Source organism: Phaseolus vulgaris, chromosome 10 (genome assembly GCF_051622355.1).
Source record: "Phaseolus vulgaris cultivar YP4 chromosome 10, ASM5162235v1, whole genome shotgun sequence".
NCBI classification, from domain to species: domain Eukaryota; kingdom Viridiplantae; phylum Streptophyta; class Magnoliopsida; order Fabales; family Fabaceae; genus Phaseolus; species Phaseolus vulgaris.
Window position 1 is genome coordinate 3733799 of NC_143507.1, and position 22240 is coordinate 3756038.

General features: G+C 31.3%; 3 protein-coding genes across 5 annotated transcripts; 2 read left to right on the forward strand and 1 right to left on the reverse strand.

Moving 5' to 3' along the window:
• Positions 1 to 2374: 2374 nt before the first annotated feature.
• LOC137817572 (metallothionein-like protein 1) lies at positions 2375 to 3866 on the forward strand. Its single transcript, XM_090296556.1, has 2 exons — positions 2375 to 2507; positions 3394 to 3866. Exons 1-2 carry the CDS (start codon positions 2458 to 2460, stop codon positions 3560 to 3562), a joined length of 219 nt encoding a protein of 72 aa, XP_090152682.1. The 5' UTR covers positions 2375 to 2457; the 3' UTR covers positions 3563 to 3866.
• Positions 3867 to 7404: 3538 nt separating this feature from the next.
• On the forward strand, positions 7405 to 8559 carry LOC150024158 (metallothionein-like protein type 2). Its single transcript, XM_090296555.1, has 2 exons — positions 7405 to 7525; positions 8087 to 8559. Exons 1-2 carry the CDS (start codon positions 7461 to 7463, stop codon positions 8259 to 8261), a joined length of 240 nt encoding a protein of 79 aa, XP_090152681.1. The 5' UTR covers positions 7405 to 7460; the 3' UTR covers positions 8262 to 8559.
• A 6911-nt stretch (positions 8560 to 15470) lies between these two features.
• LOC137817777 (mitochondrial import inner membrane translocase subunit Tim9) lies at positions 15471 to 19857 on the reverse strand. Of its 3 annotated transcripts, none has more exons than XM_090296558.1 (3): positions 19674 to 19857; positions 18888 to 19075; positions 15471 to 15791 (listed from the first exon to the last, which is right to left on the reverse strand). In XM_090296558.1, exons 1-3 carry the CDS (start codon positions 19766 to 19768, stop codon positions 15769 to 15771), a joined length of 306 nt encoding a protein of 101 aa, XP_090152684.1. In that variant the 5' UTR covers positions 19769 to 19857; the 3' UTR covers positions 15471 to 15768. The 3 variants fall into 3 exon arrangements, with proteins under 3 accessions (XP_090152684.1, XP_090152683.1, XP_068477112.1); XM_090296557.1 differs by having other exon boundaries at positions 18888 to 19147; XM_068621011.2 differs by lacking the exon at positions 15471 to 15791 and having other exon boundaries at positions 18662 to 19075.
• Between the last annotated feature and the right edge of the window lie 2383 nt (positions 19858 to 22240).

Sequence of the window (22240 nt, forward strand, 5' to 3'; positions counted from 1 at the left end):
GCTCCATCTTGACTCACATATCCTAGAGAATAGTTGGGGTGAGAAGTTGATCCAAACTACTATCACACACCCACACCAAAACCAACAATACGCACACAACCAAGGTGTTCTTTAGTGCTAATAGCGACAATCAATATGTCATTTCGACCTTGGCATACAAAACTTCCATGTGAGCTTTGCTCCATTGGGGCATCATGTACAAAATAATACAATATGTTAATCCCAACACTTGTGTTGAATTTTTTAACCTTCTCCTGTGTTGGCGTTTTGTTTCAATCTTACTAAATATTTTATTAGGATTATTATAGTATTGTCGAGTTAATAGACAAAATAATACTTATAAGATGATCTCATGATTGATCTTCTATGTGTTTTGATGATAAAAAAAACACTATGAGGTGTATTGTGAAATGACATAACTCATTCATGTGTAGTATAAGATCAAACAAAAACAAAAGAGAAAGTGAGCAAGACTCATTAGACGATGCAACAAGATAAAACTTGTGAGATGAAATAATAATAAATTTATAAAAATTGAAAATGAATAACTTACAACTATTGTTTATTTATTTCAGACACTTAATGTTGGAAGTGATGCTTCATCACCAAACTAAAACATTGTAGAGTGAACAAGAAAAATTAAGACGTGTCTTGTATTGTGTCAAATGTTGAACAATGCCCCATCACCTAATCAAGTAATGGAAACAAAACTGATTAAGGAAGATGAGAAAACAAAACTAATTAGGAAAAATGGTTGTTATAGTTTGAACATATTATGATATTTAAAAATATTTTATGTATTTTCGTTGGTGTACTTTTGAACAACTATGTATCAACTTTGTTCTATTTTTGAATGCAATGAATGAATGTTTATTATAACTTTGTATAGTATTTAATTATTTTATTATGAAAACAGATTAAATTATATAACTAAATATGTTTAGTTGTTTAATTATGCAAAAAGATTTATTAAATAACAAGATTATAAAAACTGGTGGTTGAATTCCATTTATGTAGTACTCAAATTACGTGAGTTGAAATTGACGTATTATTTTTTACAATTTACTATAATACTGATAGTTAAAAATGTACATTATACTGTATATAATGGCGTTTACATGTGTCATGTTTTGCGTTGAAATCCTTTTCAGGGAAATAAATGGCGACAATTTTGACTATACATAAAAAGATTGTCACTTTATACAAAACGTTAAATGACAGGTGTTGTGACGGGTCGCATAAGTCCACCATATTAAACTTTGTGGTAGCCAGTTCTTTGGCGGTTTGAGGAATCACCACACGCGTTTGTTGTGACATTTGTAAACATCACTTTATATGAAAATAATCGTCACCACATACACGATTTTTTGTAGTGATATAGTTTTGATTAAGTTCTTAAATCAACAAGGCATGAAGTTGTGTCTAATAAATCTTTCTTGCGTTTTTTGCAAAATAAGGTTGAATCAATCTTTTCTCTTACAAAACCATTTTTTAAAGAAAATTGCTCAGTATGTTGTACCAAGTTTTGATCAAGACCTTACAAAGCCTTTTTTTATACTTAAAAACATGATTTAATTTTGAAGGATCTTCGAAATTAGGAGATTGTTTTATAAAGAATTCTTCTTTAATAAATTCATTAAGAAAAAATGATTTTGACATCTATTTAAAAAGGTTAAAGTTTTTATAGGAGACAAAAGATAATAAAATCCTCATAGCCTAGGTGCAAAGGTCGATGATGTATATACCTTACTAATTTTATTCATATTCTACCAATCTAGTTTTATTTTTCCTTCATCAAAGCGAAAAACCCAACATTTGATATGTGGAAGGAGAAACCAATGTCCAAACATTGTTTTAAAGTCTTTTATATATACAAGAATATTAAGAGTTTTATTATTTTTATCATTAATCTTCTTCTTCGAAATATATACTTTATATAGAGATTTATAAGACATATTATATTATAATATTATACCATAAATAGGTATCACTTAGAATAATTACTTGAAATCTTAGTCATTTAATTAAGGATTAATTAAAATAAAAATTTCTAATCTTAAAGGATAAAAAACAATTTTTGTAAATATTAAAATAAAAATTCGTTGATTCTACCAAAGATAAACACAATGAAGTTTTTGATTTATTATATGGTATAATAAAAAAGCAAACCCAATCAATCATGGTTACGTTTATTTCAAAGTACACGAAATGTAATATCTCACCACCATAGAATATTATTGGACGGCGAGTGATGAAAACGACACCAGCGTGGAACAAGCCGTAGTATAGGTTACGCCCCCTAGTGACGCAGGATCTTGACACGTGGACGTTCAAGATTTTCACAGACTCTCAACTTGTTCCTTATAAATTAAGGCCACGTTTGGTTGAAAGTCATTGGAACTGTGTGATTTTTTCTCTGTTCTGCAATAGTATTCTCTCTCTTTTTCCACTGTGAAAATGTCTGGGTGTGGGTGTGGAAGCAGCTGCAACTGTGGCAGCAACTGCAGGTAACGAATCCCTTTTTTTGGTTCTTTTAAAATAAGTTTTATCAACCTTTCAAAGTTTTGGTTTCATTTTTAACTATTTTGAATTAAATTCAACTTAATTTTTTGATTGAAAGCTAAACCCAGATTAAATGCTTTATTTTTCACCCTGCATGGTCTTCTTCTAAGAATAACCCTTTTTTTTGGTTGTGTATTTTGATTCCTTCAATGGATACCTGTTGGTTGAAACTTTTTAAATTTGCTTCTCTATTATTCTTTCAATATACATTTATGAAGATTTTAGATCAAATAACACACATAAAAATAGGCACAAAGTTAATCATAAGTTGATATTTCAAAATTGAGTTTTACTTAAATTCACATATTATTTAAAATTTATCATCACAAAAATTTAATAGACATATATATATATATATATATATATTTTGCTTCTATGGTAGGAAATTCTATATCGATTAGAAATTAGAGTACTTCATAGTATATAAGTGGGTGCAAACTTTACTTTATAAGTTGATTTTATGAGATTGAGCTAGATTTAAAGTTCACTTCTTAATATGGTATCCTAACGAATGTTTGTTGGACTTATCGGACCGTTATTGAACTATCCATAATATGTTATTCCATGAACTATCACTATCAGCATGGGGTGTGTTGGAGATTCCACATCAACTAGAGATTAAAACATTTCATAATATATAAGTGGGTATAAACCTCACCTTATAAGCCGGTTTTATGAGGTTGAATTAGACTTAAAATACATTTCTTAATATTTATTTTCTTAAATAATCTCACTAAAATTGACTCTTATCTCAACATGTTTTTTTATTTATTTGATTTTGCTACATTTCTTAACAAACCTAATGTTTATTGAATTTTGAATGTGTGGCAGTTGCAACAAGTACTCTTTTGACTTGAGCTATGCTGAGAAATCAGAGAGTCTAGTTTTGGGTGTTGCGGCTGCGAAGGGCCAATTTGAAGGTGGTGAAATGGGTGTTGGTGCTGAGGACGGTGGCTGCAAGTGTGGATCAAGCTGCACTTGTGACCCATGTAACTGCTAGAAGGTGAAGATGGAAGCTTAAAGCAGAGATAGATTGTAATATATGTATCAAAATACACGCTTCATAATAACAGTCATGTCTTGTGTTTGCTTCCATCGTCTTTGGTTTGGAGTTTCAGAATAAAGTGGTCATGGTTTACCTTTTACAACTTCAGAAGTTCTGAAATTTGTTGCAGGTGTTTTATGCTATGGTTACTTTGTGTTTGTTTGTATTATATAAACATATGTAATTTGAATCATCAATGTATCTCTGCTCATAAATGAATGGTGTTATATGAATAAAATGTTTGTTGCTTTCATGTTTAGCACAGCCTCAATAATGCTTCATTTAAATATATTAAATGTTATTAGTTGAAATTAGTTAGAAATGTTATTATGCATAATGTTGCAAAGTAGTATACTATTACCATGTATTATTATCATAAAAGTTAAATTCAATTTGCATATTTTTAATGAATTATATTTTGGGATTTTTTTTAGAGAATAACAGGCTGCAATTCAAATTTAAACTTTCACAAGAGAGAAAGAAAAAGAAGTTTTTACACACATAGAAGGTGATATATTAAATATGCATAAGGAATTAAATGTGTTAGTAGCATTATAAAATTGGATTAATAATATCTCTACTTGTAATGGAAATCATATTTTAGATGTCACTTTCGCGATAATAATATTGTTCGATTTTTGTTGGGATTTCCTTTGATGACAATAGGATGATATTTTAGTAGAGTTATTTTTGTTAGACTTTTTTATTTTATTTTGTCGATGAACTGGACGAAGTATATTAAAACATTGAATTTCAAAGGGTGAAAATAAGATATGCTGAGTTTATTGTCCTTCCTCAATTCATATAAGGAGTTTTTTTTTAGGGTATAATGTAAATTTTATTATGTAAATAACAAGTTGTGTTAATGGTTTATTTTAAAAACATTTAGTAGTGAAGTTAGAGGTCAATATTCACTACAAAAAATTGCATTTGCTTAAAAAACAATTCATAGGCAATGACAAAAATCCATCAATAATAAATTATCCATGGATTATTAACAGGTCAAGATTTGTGGATAAATTTCCCACAAATTTTTATTTGTGGGTAAACATAATTTCATGTTTCCCATTGTACTCATCCATATGTAATATTATCATTATTTTTTAATTAATATTATTTTTATTTATTATAATAATTTATTATTATTATTATTTTTATCATTTATTTATTATTACTAATGTTATTATTTTTATTATTAATGTTATCCACAATATGATGGTGTTGGAAGGAATGGTCTCGAATTTAGGTCTCATGAGTAAACATTAAACTTATAACCACTCACCACACAAACTTTATTGTTAAATTATGATTATTCTTATTCTTATTATGATTATTATTATGATTATCATTATTAACATTATTATTGATATTAGTAATGGTAATATTATTATTAATAATATTTTAATAATAATATCAAATATTATGGAAAAGATATTTCTGTGTATTCATTCAACGCATGTCTACTTATTATATACAATCAGATTGAAGAGATATGTTTCATATAATTCACTACTCCATATGTTATGCCTATCTATTAACAATTACACTAAACTATTGTCTTATTTTTACCACGTATATTATACATTGATACACCTATATACATCTATGTGGAAGATATAATAATTTCAATACTCCCGCTCAAGTTGGTAAATAAATATCATGGACTCCCAACTTGTTTCGCAAAGTCACGAACTGATCTTTCCCGATAGGCTTAGTAAATATATCTGCTAACTAACAATGTGAAGAGACATGTAATGGACTTATCATCCCAACTTTCAACTTTTATCATACGATGTGACAGTCTATCTCGATATACTTCATACGCTCATGAAATACAGGATTTGTTGCAATATGGAGTGTCGCTTGGTTATCGCAATACAAAGGTGTAGACATGCTAATTGGAACCTCGAGGTCTCACAAGATATAACGTAACCATGTTAGCTCCAAACAAGCATTTGCCATGGCCCGATATTTTGATCGGTAGATGACTTTGACACGTTGGTTTGTTTCTTAAACTTTTAGGATACCAATAAATTTCTCAGGAAAATGCAATAGTCGCTGACTGATCTTCGAGTAATACAACATCCTCCACAATCTGAATCATAATAGGCTTTCATCTTAAGGTTATTATCAAAGGGAAGTAATAATCCTTGCTCGAGTGTCCCCTTGATGTACTTCAAAACTCGTAATACTACACCCTAGTGTGTTTTGTGAGACTCTTATATTCATTAGCTTAAAGTTCTAACTAAGTAGACAATATATGACCTTGTGACGGTGAGGTAAATGAGCATTCCAATTAACTTGCAATATTTAGTTGGGTCATGTCATAAATCACCATCAGTAAGAGTGAGTTTTAAATTTTGCTCTATGGAGAACTTCTCTGATTTTTATTTTAAAATAATTTTATATTTATTTAACAAAATTTTTGAGAAAAAATGTAATTTGATTGTTACTATATAGATGTACAATGAGATTTAAAGAGAAAAGAAAAAATTTCAAATCAAAATAGTGTATATTTATTGTTACGATATACATAATATTTTTTATTTTATTTTAGTCTTATTATACTTTAAAAGTAAAAATAAACTATAAATATTAAAATTAACTTTGAATACATCTTAAAAATATAATACATTATAAATATTTTATATATATATATATATATTACATGCCAATCATTAATTATTTTTTAATATAATAATTAATACTATTAATTTTTTAAACTATAGAAATTTACTTGAAATTAATATATAAATATCCTTATATTTATCTTATTATTTACTAACGTAGTTTTCTTTACTGTAATTTTAGGAAAAAATAGTATTAAAAAATTAAATAATCTTATTTTAAAAAAATTATTTAGTATTTTAAAATTATCTAACTAAAAATAAATATAAATATTTATTTTTATAATTTTTAAATATTTATTATTTTTTAACATTTTAATAGATTACATAATAAAATTAAAAATATAAATGATAATGATAAATAAACAATAAAAAAAAACTTAAAGACTAAATGTTACAAATAAAAAACGAATGGTAATCATTGAAAATATATTGTGTACATATAAAATTTATATGTATTATTCATATTTACTAAATGAACTATAAATTTACAATAATAATATAAGTATGCAATGATAACATCCTTTATTTAAATTTTAATATTAAATATAATTATATATAAATGATAAAAATATAAAAAATTATAAACACTCTGAAGTAAAGTTGTGTTTTTACCGATAATAATAATCTAGTTGAATAGAAATAAATGTCATACATATCTAATTAGATACTAATTTAAAAATTAATGTATAAAATTTTATTAATAATAAAAATTAATTTATATATTAATAATTTTTTAATTTATAAAATAATATTTAATTTAATAAATATAATAATCAATTATTTTTATTTTTAAAAATAGTTCTTATTTAATAATTTTATATAATAAAAAATATAATTTAACTTTATATTAAAATATTAAAAATATTATATTATTTTTATAAAAATAACATTAATTATTTTAAAATATAAAAAACGTTAGTCAGTTATTTGTTGTATTAAATAGAAAATAAGTTTGTATTTAAAAAGATGAGTTTGGTTTGACTTGAGTAAAGACTTGAAGTTGAAACGGACCGAGCCTTGGAAAAGTAAGAGTGATTAAAGTCACACATCGGAATGCGTAGATTATTGCTATTCATTCATTTTGGATCATCAGACACGTGGACGGTAGATATGGAAGTTCTAACCCACTCCCTCACTATAAATTGGGTCAGTTTTCCTTCTTCAAAACTCGCTCCACTTAGTTACTTCATTCATCTTCCTAGTTTTCGTGCTTTCATCTGAACATGTCTTGCTGCAGTGGAAAATGTGGGTGCGGAACCAGCTGCGGTTGTGGCAACAACTGTGGAGGGTAATCCTTTTTCGTTTTTCCATTTTTTCAAACACTTTTCAGCTCTTTGATTAGTTTTTGATTGTTGATTGGTTTTTGTTGCCCTTTTAGCTGAATTGCATGGAATTTCTATGGTGATTTTTGTTAAAATTTTTCAATGGCTGGATTCTAATATCTTCCTATGACTGTGATGGCTTTCAGAGTTTTTGTTATGGGGAAACTTCTTTTGTTCACCAAGAAATCTAGAACCCTAGCCAAAGTTTTCCAAGGAAAAGAAGTTTTAAAGTGCATGTTTGGTTAGTTGAAATCAAGGAATTGAAAAAGTTGGAAAGGAGAAAATAATGAGTTTTTTTTTTTTTTTAATTTTTATTCATATGTCAAATTTACTTTTCTTTGATCTTCTTTTTAATAGGACAGAGAAAAAATAGTTTTATTCATATTTCCTTTCCACTGAACTACTAGACGATTTCTTTTACTTGCATGGTTCTTAGGATTAAACTATGTTGGCAAGATTATTTTCTCTTGAAGGTTTCTATTGTGTGTGTTAGATGAAAACTCAATCCCCTTTTTTGAATGATGCAGCTGCAAGATGTACCCTGATTTGAGCTATGCTGAGAAGACAACCACAGAAACTCTTGTTATGGGTGTTCCACCTCTGAAGGCCGAGATGGAGGGTGGTGAAATGGGTGTTGCAGCTGAGAATGGTGGTTGCAAGTGTGGATCAAACTGCACCTGTGACCCTTGCAGCTGTAAGTGAGGTGCAGATGAAAGGCTGAAGCAGAGATAGTTCTTTTACCCTTTTTATTAGTTGCAGAATAATAGTTATTTGTGCACATGCACACACACTGTTTGATCTTGGACAGTGTGTTTGTGTTTGTTGTGTAGTGTGGTGTTTAATGCAACACCTTTTGGAGTTTCTAAGTGGCCTTGGCTTGCCTTAAGCAAATTCATTTGTGAAGTGTAATTTGCTTTGTTATGTGTTTGGTTGGTTTTGTGTAAAGGACATTCAGTCTCTGCTTCATAATAAAAATAATATTATATTATGGAAAAAGAAACTCCATTTATTTTGGCCATTTTTTCTTCCATTTCACACAAACCAATAAAATAATATTTTTAATCATATTTAATTTATTTTTAATTTCTAAATATTATAATATTATTATAATATGATGTTAAGTGTATGTTTTTACTCTCCCTATGGTGTCAAAGAAATAACTCATTTTCCCTTCATATTTGTCCATCTCTATCAACTGTTCATAGTTTACTTTGTAGCATTTTCACATGGGAGAGTCTATACAGTCTTTTTTTTAAGTTGAGTGCTGATATGTTAACACTTAAAGTAAAAAAAAAAAAAATTATTAAAGTTTTTTTTAATAATTTGTAATATATATATATATATATATATATATATATATATATATATAAAAGTTTGTCAAAAGATGTTTTTATGTTAAATGGTCCAGAATCTTCTACTGAGAATTGCATTTAAGAATAGAATTTGGGATTTGAGTTTTATAAAAACTTCTATTGAAACAAAGCTAATGAAATTACTGTCTTTAAATTTGAAGTCTCATAATGGCAAAATTAGGAGTTGGATCTTATATTAGACTCTGTTTTTAAGTATAAAAAATAATAGTTTAGTATGCATTATACTATTTTATTATTTTAATAATTTTTTAAATTATAAAAATAGAAGGGTGAATAAAGAATTGTACAGTTAAAATAAAACTATGGGACAAATGATTTAAAACTGATGTAACAGATAAGAGTTTCTCTAAAGCCGCTTAAAATATAATAATAATAACGTGCTTAAAAATCTTAAAAATATAGTAACAACAATAACGTATATAGGAATTTAAATTTATTAATAACGAGTTAATGAACATGAAAATGAAAATAAACTATATGACTAAGGGTCAATTCATTCATGGATTACTTTCTTTTAAAACAAATAATTTTCTCATATATTTGAGCTCCATAGAATAATTTTTTTTTTTTTACATAAAAGAGGTTTAAAATATTTAAAAAATATATATTATAATTAATGTTTTTGTTTATATTAAAACTGAGTCTTATAACTATAATAAATATTATAATAAATATGTCTAATTAATATAAATGTGAATATTTTGTTATAAATATTATTTATAGTATTAATATTAATTCTAATATTAATTGTAATATTAATTGCAATATTAATTGTAATATTTAATATTAATTATAATATTTAAAGATTGGTTAAATGCTGGGTTAATAAGCAAATTTATGCCATAGGGTATTGTTTGTGTTTCTGTTTTTGAAAAGCCTATGATGTTTTTGTATGACTTATTCTTTATTTTTGAACTCCAACCTGAAAAACATTTGAACAAATGAATTATTTTTTTTAAAAAAAAATAATTCAACACTATAAGCACCATTAGAGCATAATTCACTAAAAAATTATAGCTTTTGCCAAAAACATGAATGTCTTCAAGCAAACCTTCCTTCTAGAGCATGTTACAAAGACACTGTGAAAAACCCATTTAAGAAGGTGATGAAAAGATACAAACTTTAGTTTTACAAGAAGTTGTTTCACTTTATTAGCAAGATCTCTTGAGAAATTTTGGCATGCAATATGAAAACAAATCAATTTTTTTTCTCAGGGTTCTGACTAGGAAACATAATTATGTAATAAAAACAATTTTATGAATAGTACTTATAACAAGGGGTTATCTTTTCTTGTGTACACAATTTATATTCATATTTTATCTTTAATTATAAAGAAGATACACATATATATCCTATTTTACACTTAATAAAGTGTAAAATTTAAAAAACTGGTTAATAAAGTATAAAGATAAAAAAGAATAAAAAAAATACAAACAAACAAACATTTAGAAAATATAATTTTTATTATCAATTAATTATAGACAAAATCACTGCCTATATTTTAGGTGATTTTTAAATAATGAAAATTAAAAAGTTAGTTATTGGATGGAATTCCATTATTAATTATTAGTGAAAAATGGACACTTTTACATCATATGTATATAATGGAGTCGAAAAAGAATATTGATTTTCAGTACTCCACACGTTTTTTTAACTCTCGTTGAAATGTTGTTTTCAAATATTTAGGGTCTTCTCTTAAAAGCTCTCACGATGATCTCACTATGATTACAAGACCATGGCCATATAGGAGACACAATTTAATATTTTCGTTTGATGCCACTTAAACTCTAAATCAGAATATTTGGTGTTTATGGTGGAAGCATGTAAAAACTAAAAACTAATTTTACCTTCATAAAAAATACGAGGAACCAATAATACATAACTAGGACTAGGGATGTTAAGCACCAAATCGACTCGATATAGGTTTGGGTTGACTCGGATCGATATGGACTCAAGCTGACTTGGCCTGAGTCGACTTGAATCGACCTGACTCTGAGTTGACTCGACTCGATCTAGTACTAGGTTGACTCAATTCAATCTAGGTTCGAGATGACTCCGCTCAACATAGGCCTAGACCAACTAGGCTCGACCTCTCGGCTTTGCCTAGATTTGGGCCAACTCGACCTGATACAATACCTACTTAGTTCGACCTGGGCCTTCGCCGATTCAACTCGGCTCAACCTAGGCACGAGCTGACTCGTCTCTACCTTGGTTCAGGAAAACTCAGCTCGACTTGGGTCCATTTCGACTCAGCTCAACATAGGCCTTATTCGTCTGGTCTCAAATCAGGCTTGAATCGACTCAGTTGGACTTAGGCTCAATCTGGGATCGGGTTGACTCAACTCGACTTGAGCCTTGGTTGACTCGACTGGACCTGGTCCCTTGTCATCTTGGCTCGACCTAGGTCCGAGTCGACTCAGCTAGACCTTGACTTGGGCTGATTTAGCTCGATCTGGGCCCGAGTTGACTCGGCTAAACCTGGACCCAGGCCATCTCTAAATCAAACCCAAAATCCATTTTGGATAATCCAAAAATATATCCAATCTATATCTAATTCATATCCAATTAAATGGATTGGACTTAAAATCCAAAAATATGAATTTGGATTTAAGATAAATACATTTAAATGGACTTAAAAGTAACATGGATTTGGATAATTATGAATTGGATTTGACAATTTGGATTTTTTGTCCACCCTTACACACAACCCATCAAAGGGACGATGACCAGGATTCTACATACAACAAATTCTCGACACAATATGGGAATTGTAGCAATATAACAAAAAAAAAATAGGAGATGCTCGAAGGAAGCCCAAATAGAACAGGAGAGACTGAGGCAAGAAGTTGATGAGTTCCACCACCGAATGGAAGAAGCCTTATGAGTGCACGATGAGCTATGGGAGGCCAATGAAGAATAACAACAAACTATGCATAGACAAATAGTCGTTCAAAGAAGGACGAATTCCAATCTGGTCCATACACTCAACCTTTTTCTTAAAAAATCATGGATGAGCCTCTGTCACCACAATGCATGGTCCTAAAAATCACCCTTTATTGGGATCTAGTGACCCCGAAAACCATCTTAAAGCAAATGTATTTTTCAAGAGGGTTAGACTTGATCTGATGCAAGATGTTTGTAGGAACTTTCTTGAGAATCTATCTACAATGATTCAATGAAATTCCAAACGCGACTATCACTTCTCTTTTACAATTTTTCAACAAGTTTATTGAGCAGTTCACGACTAATAAGGTGAAAACCCCAAAGACAACCGACCTTTTTTACCTTAAGTAGCAAGAGAATGAACCCCAAAAGGATTACCTCAATCACTAATGAGACATCATAATACACATTGTTAAATCCTTTAGTCACATCATGTTTACAAATAAAAGTTTCCCGTAATGTAATATAGGGTCAACCTAGCTCAATCAAATGAAAAAATGTTTATGAAGTCTATTCTATGATATTCTCTCTTTCACAAATTAACATGGGCGAGCTTGAATTTAAAATTGAGTTAAAAAGAACTGGAACATAAAATAGAGTGTAAAATAAACCATCTAGGGAGAATCATCTAATAGACTGTCTATAAACACTTAAAATGTAAGGAACTAAAAAGTAAATGACAAAATATAAAAGGTTTGAAAATAAACTTAAAGATAAACTACAAATGCAAATGAAATAGATAGAAATTAAATTTGCTTTAAAGAACTCAATAATAGAGTATGCATTGGACGCTTAAAAGAAAAAATGTGTAAAACGATTTAATGAATGTAAGAATGCAAATTGAATCAAAACTAAAGCTTAACTCTAAAACAAAAGTGAAATGTGAATGAAGATATGTAAAGAAAAAGGTTAAGTAGAACTGATAGACTATCTACTTAACAATCGTCTAGTAGATCATTTAATAGCTATATTGAAGAAAAAGAGAGACTCTTTTCTTGTCTCTCCCATTAGAGTTTTTTACTTCTCTAATGGAGAGGGTTGCACCTTGATTTCCAATTGGGCCTTAGACTCTCCAAATCAAGGCCTATCCAAGCCCAAATTGGTCCAAATTAAGCCCATCTATGTATCTATTCTTTTAAACAACAAAATTCCTAGTTCCTATACATTTTTCCAAGACTAAAAAGAAAGGAAAGATTTTAATATTCTTCTCTTAAATGGTTGGTTCTTCCTACGTAAGGTTTTATCTTCTCCATTCTTCTTAGGCAACAATGTGGTGGTTGGATGATTTTCCATCATGATAGTTACTTGTAAGAAGGAAAAAGATGACCTAGTTAAAGCCGATGCATGTGAAAAGTCCCAAATTGCCTATCATGTTGCCAAGAAGTAGGATTAGGAAGAAGAAAAGAAGAAACTGTTAGAAACTAAAATTGTGTTAAATCTAGAAGTGGCAAAAGCGTTTGATTGAAGGTTTGAAGCAGCCCTAGAGCAAGCTTGAGTGATTTTCCCTTATATTGACCACTCAGTCGTCAATTCGTGGAAGGTCATTTTTAGTGGTGTGATTGTGGACGAAGATTAAAATTTCAACCTTTGTGTTTCTTGTCTATTTTTCTATTTTAATATGGTTGTATTAAAATATCATTTGTATTACACAATTTGTTACTCTCTTTGAGGCTTTATGTAAATCGCAAAAATATATTTAACTATTATAAAATGGTTCTACAAAGTTTTATATAAAACTTATAATCTTTCAAAATATTTCTACTACATGTCTAAGACATATAAATACAAATATTTATAACATCAAGCTCCAAAATAAGGTATTAAAGCCCCTTAGATGTTCCTAAACTTGTATTTATATTTGTTCTTGTACATAGTACAGTCACTACAGTTCCTAACACAGTAAGAAAAATAAGGATAAGCTACTGAAAAAGAATTATGTAACATACTCATTACAAAAAAAAAATCAAACAGAGTAGTTATTCATAAGAATTCTCTCAAATAAGGTCATATAAAATTCTAATCTTTATTACATCATTCGAATACACCACACGATTATATTTTCTATCACAATCATTGCATTTTATTTCAATCCACAATACTTTGATTTCATCTCAATTATATGGATTACACATGAATTCATCGTCTTCCAGATGATTCATTAAGTATGTCCCTACCAAAGACTAACATCTAATCCAATACCCAAGACTTAGATTACAAACCAATCCAAGAGAAATGATCAAGGTAAGTTTACTACAACCCAAGTCTTGCATCTCATATGTCACAATGTGCATGAACTCTCTCATCAGCTTCCAAAAGACTCATTAAGTATGTATCTACCAGAAACTAACATCTAATCAAATACCCAAGACTTAGATTACCAACAAATCCAAGATAAATTATCAATGTAAGTTCAATACAACCCAAGTCATGCATCTCATATGTAGCGGTATGCATGAACCCTCTCATCAATTTCTCACCACCTAATATCTTAGTTTGTGTGACTTAGATCATCAGTGAAGCCAAATGATTTTTGTAACGTAGGTTTTCATACTTAATGCATCAATGCACAACATCTTATACATTATCTCGAAGGTATGACATCAAATTCATACAAGCTTTCATCAATCACATACAATTCATTATTCGCATACAATGTATATTAACCTTATTTACGATTTCTCAAATCAATTACACATATATCTCTTTTTCGTACATCTTTTATCATTCACATAAACCCATTTCATTTAGAAATAGTACAATTCAGTTAATCATAAAAATTTAACAAATCAATTGAAAATACAATCTAGTATAATAATGATTAGAATCACTTAATTTATATACTTAAATTGCATAAATTGAATCAAATATTGACATTAGTAAGTTGAGCACATAGGATTTGGTTGAGCAGATTTGGGAGAGCACCTTAAAACTACATGTCAAATCTCTTGAACAAAGGGGAAAACACTAAGCAAATTTGGAGTATAGAGCACCCCAAAATCTCAACTCAAATATGCTAAGTGTAGGGAGATTCCTTGAGCGAATTGAGGTTTTTAAACTTCCCTTAACTCTGCATGAAAAATTTGCTTCAACGTAGGAAAAAACATTCAACAGTTCTGTCATATTTTGAAAATAAAATCTCAACTTGTACTTGAAATCTAACCTTTCCAAAATCCTCAAATCTATTTGTCAAGTTGTATTTAAAAATAGTTCAATCAATAGACATAAGTAACTTATCTCCAAAAGATGTTTAAGACCCATAGTAAGTACAAAACTCTAGAGACTCTTTTTGAAAATCTGATCGAATTGAAATGATCTCTTGTTCCGTAACTATTGTAAAGTATGATCAAATTTCGAAATTGATAGGATTTGGAAGGAGAAATTTGAGAGAAAAGGAAATAAAAATTTAGAAAGATCGAAAGACGTGGAACTACGTTTCTTCTATTGAGAGACTGTCATGCTTGCTTTTTATAAGAAATATATGAATATATATATATATATATATATAATAAAAGTTTAGGTGATTACACTTTAACTTAAAATGTCTTAATCATTTTATGTTTGAAGTAGTGTCTTAGTATGAAAATAAACGCGTAAGTTAAGCAATGCGCAAATTATTTTTAACCGAGATGTAACTTAACACGTGAATATTTGAAAAGCTTAAGGTAAAAATGTGCAAAGTATTTTTAACTGTGGTACTTTAATTTATCCGCATGGTGTAAGCTCTTGAAAACTCTTTGGTGGAATTCGTAATGGGCGTACAAGCCTTCATGTGCATGTCCCAGCAAAAAGCCATAATGAGACCTACAAGCCTTCACGTGCATGTCCCAGCAAAAAGTCATAATGGGGCCTACAAGCCTTCGTGTGCATGCCCCAACATAAAGTCATAATAGGATCTACAAGCCTTTGTATGCATGTCCTGTCATAAAGTCATAATGGGAACAAATTAACCATCAATGTGAAAATAAAAATTAAAAGACAACTGCAAAAAAGATTGTTAACAATAATAAAATCAAAGTCTATCAGCATTCCAAATTCTCGGTATGGTACCTCCATCTAGCGTTTCCAATTGATAGGCTACCTTCCTGGCAACTTCACGAATGACATGGACAAACTCAATTCGAGAATGCTTATTAACCATTTGGATAGCTTAGGTGTGTTTGAGGACAAGGCCTGACACTTGGAAAGACCGAGAATGCACTTTAAATATATGTTTTTTTAACTTAGATTGTCTCTTGTGAGTTGTCATCTAAACTTGGGCATGATCACAAATTCCCTTGATATTATCCAAGTGTGTCGAGATGCATCTATACAAGCCTTCCTCGAAGAAAAACATAACCCTGTTAGTGGGCAACTCCTCTACCCATCGGGCTGAAGCTTCAGTTAACCTTTGCTTAAGTCCCCGAAGAATGACTTTGTTAGAAACCTCAGTCTGACCATTACTTTGAGGATGCTTGATCGAAGTGAAGATCACCTTAATCCATTGAGATGCAAACAAATCCTAAACTTTCCTACTTGCGAATTGTGTTTCATTATCGATAATAATGATCTAAGGGACACCAAAATATGTCATGATCAACTTCCACATAAATTATTGTACTTTTCTGAGGATATGGTGGCAACTGGCTCATCCTCTATCCATTTTTAAAAATAAACAATTCCAACAATTAAGAATTTTGATTGTCATACTGCCACTTGTTCACCTGCAAAACTGCCTAACACTCTATCATAAGTCTATAAACATTCTTGCGGAATATTCAATCCCACAAATATGCCCCAATATAAAACATTAGTTGAACTGCCTTGGTCGATCAACACCCGATGAACATTATGTCTCCTCATAGCAATCAAGATGATTATGAGATCATTTTGATAAGGAACCACATCCTACAAATCAACTTCATCAAAGGTTATAGTTGGTTGAGGTCATTCTTCAATCTTTGGTTGTTCAACATTCTTTATCTGGCAAGCGTAACTTTTCTAGGAAGCTCCAATGACCCCTCCCTCGGAGAAACCTTTAACAATGGTGTTATGATCTCCAAGCACGGAAAACTCGTGTTCATCTTCCTAACTTTTTTTCTTGGATCAGGGGAACAATCACTTGATTCATGATCCAACCACCTATCGGGACTTGCTTTTCCCTTTCGATATCATGCTACATGTCCCTCTTTAATCAAATGTTCAATTTGGTGTACCAAGGCAACACTTATCGATGGTGCGATGAAATTCACATAATGCACTTCAATTAAGGCCAAATTGCTCATTTGCTCTTTTGGGAACTCTAGTAGTCTTGTGGCATTAACCTCTCGTAGCAATTGCTTCTTGGACACGTTGAGAGGAGTAGGCTAGAAGTCTAGTCTATCGTTGTGATCATTGAAAGAGGTAGGCCATCTAAAAGAATAGTAATCATTTTTGTCAATGGGCCACCTCCATTGTCCTCGATCTCGTTAAAATGGTTTGTTGTACTCGTCATCATACCTTTCCTTGATCCTTTTGTGTGCTTGAGTCTCCTCTACTTCAATATGGGATATTGCCCAAGATATAACTACATTCACATCCCTCGCAGACCGCTAAATGAGTGATTTGTCCAAAGGTCCTACTTTCAATCCTCTGACCAACGCATCTACAAACATGGCTTTGTTTGGTTGCAGGATTTTTATTGTGGCTTCACACAATCTTTTCAAATATTCCTTCAATGATTTTGAACTCTATTGTCTTACATCGATATGCCACTTAACTTTGGTGACTTCATTGTGTTGGATGCGAACTGGTGAGTAAAAAGGCGAACAAAGTCATCAACACATCATATCGCCTCTTCAGGAAGGCTACTGAACCAGTCTAATGTTGTGCTACCAATGTGCCAACAAACATTTTACAATGTACTCCATCAAACCCCCCATTAATAACATTTGAGCTCATTAATTTTAATGTGAGAACTGGGATCCAAACTTCCTATGAATTAGACAATCTTGGGCACCACATACTGAATTGATATGGACTCTTCCATTACTTCCCAAGAAAAAGGCTAGAAAGCTTGTCCGGTCGCTATGCGAGGCTCTTCATGGGGAAGGGAGTGTCTTAATGCTCCTTGTAGTTCTTCGTTATGCTTACGTAACCCTTCTTAGACCTAAAGAGCTTCATTCGCTTGTTGCTATGTTGTTTCAACATGCCTCCTTAATTCATTTACAATTTGCATGATATGCTACAATGTTGCACAATCCCCTTCGTTTTGCACCACGGTTTTAGTTTCCAACAATCTCTGTGCTACAATATTTTAGCACCGTCTATGAGAATAATTAAATTGATCCTTCCCACTACATTGAAAGTCAAAACATCCAATATACATAATGAAACATATTATATATATATATATATATATATATATATACTTATCCTTAGAAACTATGTCAAGGAACTCTAGAAAAATGATGATCCTCTCATACCCTGAAGTCATAATGTACTTATAGAAGAAAGATTCAACTAAACCTTCCTACTTTCCTTAATTCTAGGAGTTTGATACTTGACCTTGAAGAATTATAGCTATCTTTTAACAACCAAATAATCAACTTCGATTACTTAGTTGTTAAACTCTTCCTATATTGGCAACGATATTCTTGGACATACGTGTTTATACTCGGTCGTAAACCGATGCCCTTGTGAGAATCGTTCCTTTCAACCATGTTAACTTTAATGCTGAGTAGGAAACCATGCACGTGTCATTTCAAACCCGATAGCCTATTTCGTAGGTCCAAAAATATATTATAGGTGTAAAAAATCATAGCAAGACAATTGAAAAGAAAAGCTCATGTTTAACTAAAAATGTTTAAAAGAGCAATGTACACTGCTTTAGGTGTCAAAACCATAACTACAACAATTCCATTTCCTTTTATTCTATCCAAGGATTCACAAATCATAAATATTCCTGGTTAATAATAATAAAATGGAACACAAATATAGTAAAAATTTATCTCTAGGTGATACAAAACGTATAGTACAGAGGTTTATTTAAAAACACCTTTATCTCTTGTGGATGCTTCTTGGTTGAGATCTGAAAATCTCAAACCAACTTGCGTTGAAAGCCTCAAGAATTTTTGGGCACATCTGAGAACACAAGTTTCCTCTTGCTTGGTCAGGGATTTCCGATAAAATGTATCGACACATTCGTTGAAGCATCTCTCCACTACTGAATTATACATCCTTAGACTGCAATTTTGTTGGAGCAGAGAATAAATCAACAACAAAATCCACCGTATGCAACAAGGCGGAATAAAACTCCTACATTCACATCTTTGCAACTTTTAACTCAAACTGAAAAATAAGTATAGTGTCAATGTATTATGCAACATAACATTTGTGCAACTCCTCAAGAATCAAAGTCACAATTTATGACTAGATTTATCATTCCCAATAATACATAATTTCCACTCTGAAATTCAATAGATAGTATATCCACTAGGCACATGTTAAGAATACAATGTCAAATACCAGAAACACAACGTAGATCATAGTTTCGAAACTTCACACAAGATTTAAAGCATCAATGTTCACTCATTTAAACAACAATAAAAAGTAAAAAAACACAACAAAAGAATCAGAGTCAGTATTTTCCCCTAACAGGAAAAATTGCGATTCATTTAAAGCACACAAATCCACCTACACATACATGCATCCAATTCTGAACCATGGATTTATCATTCAATCTGACTAAGGGAACTAGATCACACACATGAACATCTCATTAGAACTAAACAACGGAGTGTAAAATAAATAAATAAATCAATGAAAATAATTGTTCATTTACCTGTCTCGGAATTGTAGCTGGTCTACCATGGTGGACATTCTTTCCTTATCTTCTTCAGGACAATTATCCAAGTCCGAAATAATTTTCTTGTCCATTTTCCGATTAAGGCGCGGTAAAAGAGAGACAGAGAAGAGTTGCAGAGGTTTTAGGGCTTTTGCCAGTAACGGCTCTGTTTAGTGAAGAACAGAAAAAGAAAGAAGCGCCTATGCTTAAACCCTACACCCATATTTCATCCGGTCGGGTTAGCGGGTCAACCCGCCCGACCCGTGAAAACCCATAAAATAGTTCGGGAAACAGTGAGTTCCATTATCCGTTACATTTTTAATTAAGTACCGAACATATTTTATTTTATTTTTTAGTTTCTTTAAGATTTAAGTATAATTATTTTTCAACAAATTAAAATGTAGGAAATCAAAATTGAAAGAGAAAAATTATCCTTAAATCTTTAGAGAGAGAGAATTAAGAAAATCACGTTAAAATTTTCAAATAAAGTTAGTGAAAATTAATGAGCAAAATAATGGCAAAATCTAATTAACATTTTTTTATATATTTGTTCTATTTTAATTTAATATCATGCATTAAAAATTTATATTTTCAATTTTTTCAGTTTACACTAAAATCATTGGTTCTTTTGTTATAAAGTGTTATTGAGTGTGTGTATGTATGAATATTTTTTTTTATAATTTAAAATTATATATACACGTATTAATATTCAAAATATTTATATTTGAAGTTAAATATTAATATTCAATTTAAATTTTTATAAAATATCTCATGAAGAACATGCTCAAAGTTGATCCACACAAACGACTTTTTTGAAAAGGTGGTATGCCAATGCTTCAAAGTTAGTCAATTATGTTAGGTCACGTGCTTTTTTTTTGCTGAAGAAGGAATAAGCTACCAGTCTAGGCTTGATAAGTCATGTATCAAAAGAGTTACACAAAGAAACCATGCACATTCAATGTTGCATGGAGAGCATTTAATGCACATTCAATGTTGCATCGAGACGCCTTTTCCCAGAGTGGGAGGGGGGCTCCATCTCTACATCTGGTCTTTCTAAGCGGGTGGTAATTGTATATGTATCCCTTCTAATTCTCAAACTGTTTTCGTAACATTTGCGAGCCACTTTTGATCCACCCTTATGGTTATTACTTTGCCTTTGGGTGAGGGTAGTTTTAACTTTAGATTGAAGTGGAAACCACAACACCCAACCTATTCAGCAACGAACATTCCAAGAGTAGATTGTAGGAAAAATAGGCGTTTAGCACAATGTATTTGATCATTATGGTGTTTGTCGCGTTTTCATCCGTGAAGTTTGTTTTCATGTCGACATACCCTCAAACCTCTACTTGATTGCCTATGAAGCCAACGAGACAACCATAAAAGGGTTTGAGTTGATCGTAGGGGATTTGCAAGCCCAAATAAGTATCCCAAAACATGACGTCAGCCTAGCTTCCCTAGTTTATTAGGACTTTGTTCATGTTCCGCCCCATAGTGATAACTAACAGTATCACGAGATTGTCTTCATGAGGAAATACATCCTCAAAGCCTTTCATTGTTAAATAGAGAGATGGAACTAGGTGTTGGGTTCCTGAGTCTCTGAGGTCATCACAATCTGGGAGTAACGCTTTCTGCTAGATGCCGGTGACCCCCTTTAAAAAATTCCTCTACTATGGTATTAAAATCTCCCAAAATTGGGGCTTTATGGATTTGTCTTTTCCGTGCATCTCCACCCTTTAGTTCTTTCTCGTGGTCGTCCTCAATGTGTGTCGTTGCTTGTTCTCTTACTTCAGCCATGGATTCCGCTCGGATTCCGCCCTGTTCTAAATCAGTGAATTATTGAAAGGGCTGACTCTTAGTCCTTTCATGAATGTGACGACCACGTTCAAGGTTTGCAGACGTACTGAGACGGCGCATAAACAATTTAGGTAGTATTTCAGGGATTCTCCCTTTCTCTCTTTGACATCAAAGAGATCGGGCAAACGAGGGGGGGGTTGACCTTGTTAGCTGAAAATTATTCTTTGAAAATCCTGGAGAACTCTTGAAAAGATGTGATGTACCCTTATGGGACCTTGCTGAACCATTGGAGGATTGTTCTTGTGAACGTGCCCATGAACATTTTGCATCGGACGACGTCCGATCCACCTGAGATTATCATCTGAGCCTTAAACGCCTTTAGATGGCTCTCGGGATTCTCCACACCAGAGAAAGGAGTGATCTTTACTGTGATGAAGTGAGTTGGGATCGATTCTTCCATCATCTCATGTGAGAATGATTGGGGGTTGCTTTGTGATGACATGTTTGGGGAACGAGCTCGAATATTTCGCCTTCCTTGCTTATGCATGGTTTTGCGCAATTTCTCGTTTTTCTTTGTAGTTCTTCATTTACTCGAGCGACGTCTTCATCATCTTCTTGGAAGTTTCTATTTCTCCCATAAGTTGCTCTTGGTTCGTCCGAGCTTCTTCCCGTTCAGCTTGAGCCTCCTCACGTAGGCAGTCTCGTTCGCAATACTCCTCGTTGGCCTGTTGGAGAGTCTGGTATATATGCACATTGTCTCGTGTATCTCA

What these genes read in the sequence shown, in the direction of transcription:
- LOC137817777 (XM_090296557.1), bottom strand. Translation starts at nt 19,768, where the DNA reads ATGGACAAGAAAATTATTTCGGACTTGGATAATTGTCCTGAAGAAGAT. An exon ending in CAGCTACAATTCCGAGACAG is followed by an intron (nt 19,148 to 19,673) that starts GTAAATGAACAA and finishes ATGTGAATGTAG; the next exon opens with GAGTTTTATTCCGCCTTGTT. An exon ending in AGCATCCACAAGAGATAAAG is followed by an intron (nt 15,792 to 18,887) that starts GTGTTTTTAAAT and finishes ACTTTATGACAG; the next exon opens with GACATGCATACAAAGGCTTG.
- LOC150024158 (XM_090296555.1), top strand. Translation starts at nt 7,461, where the DNA reads ATGTCTTGCTGCAGTGGAAAATGTGGGTGCGGAACCAGCTGCGGTTGT. An exon ending in TGTGGCAACAACTGTGGAGG is followed by an intron (nt 7,526 to 8,086) that starts GTAATCCTTTTT and finishes TGAATGATGCAG; the next exon opens with CTGCAAGATGTACCCTGATT.
- LOC137817572 (XM_090296556.1), top strand. Translation starts at nt 2,458, where the DNA reads ATGTCTGGGTGTGGGTGTGGAAGCAGCTGCAACTGTGGCAGCAACTGC. An exon ending in AACTGTGGCAGCAACTGCAG is followed by an intron (nt 2,508 to 3,393) that starts GTAACGAATCCC and finishes AATGTGTGGCAG; the next exon opens with TTGCAACAAGTACTCTTTTG.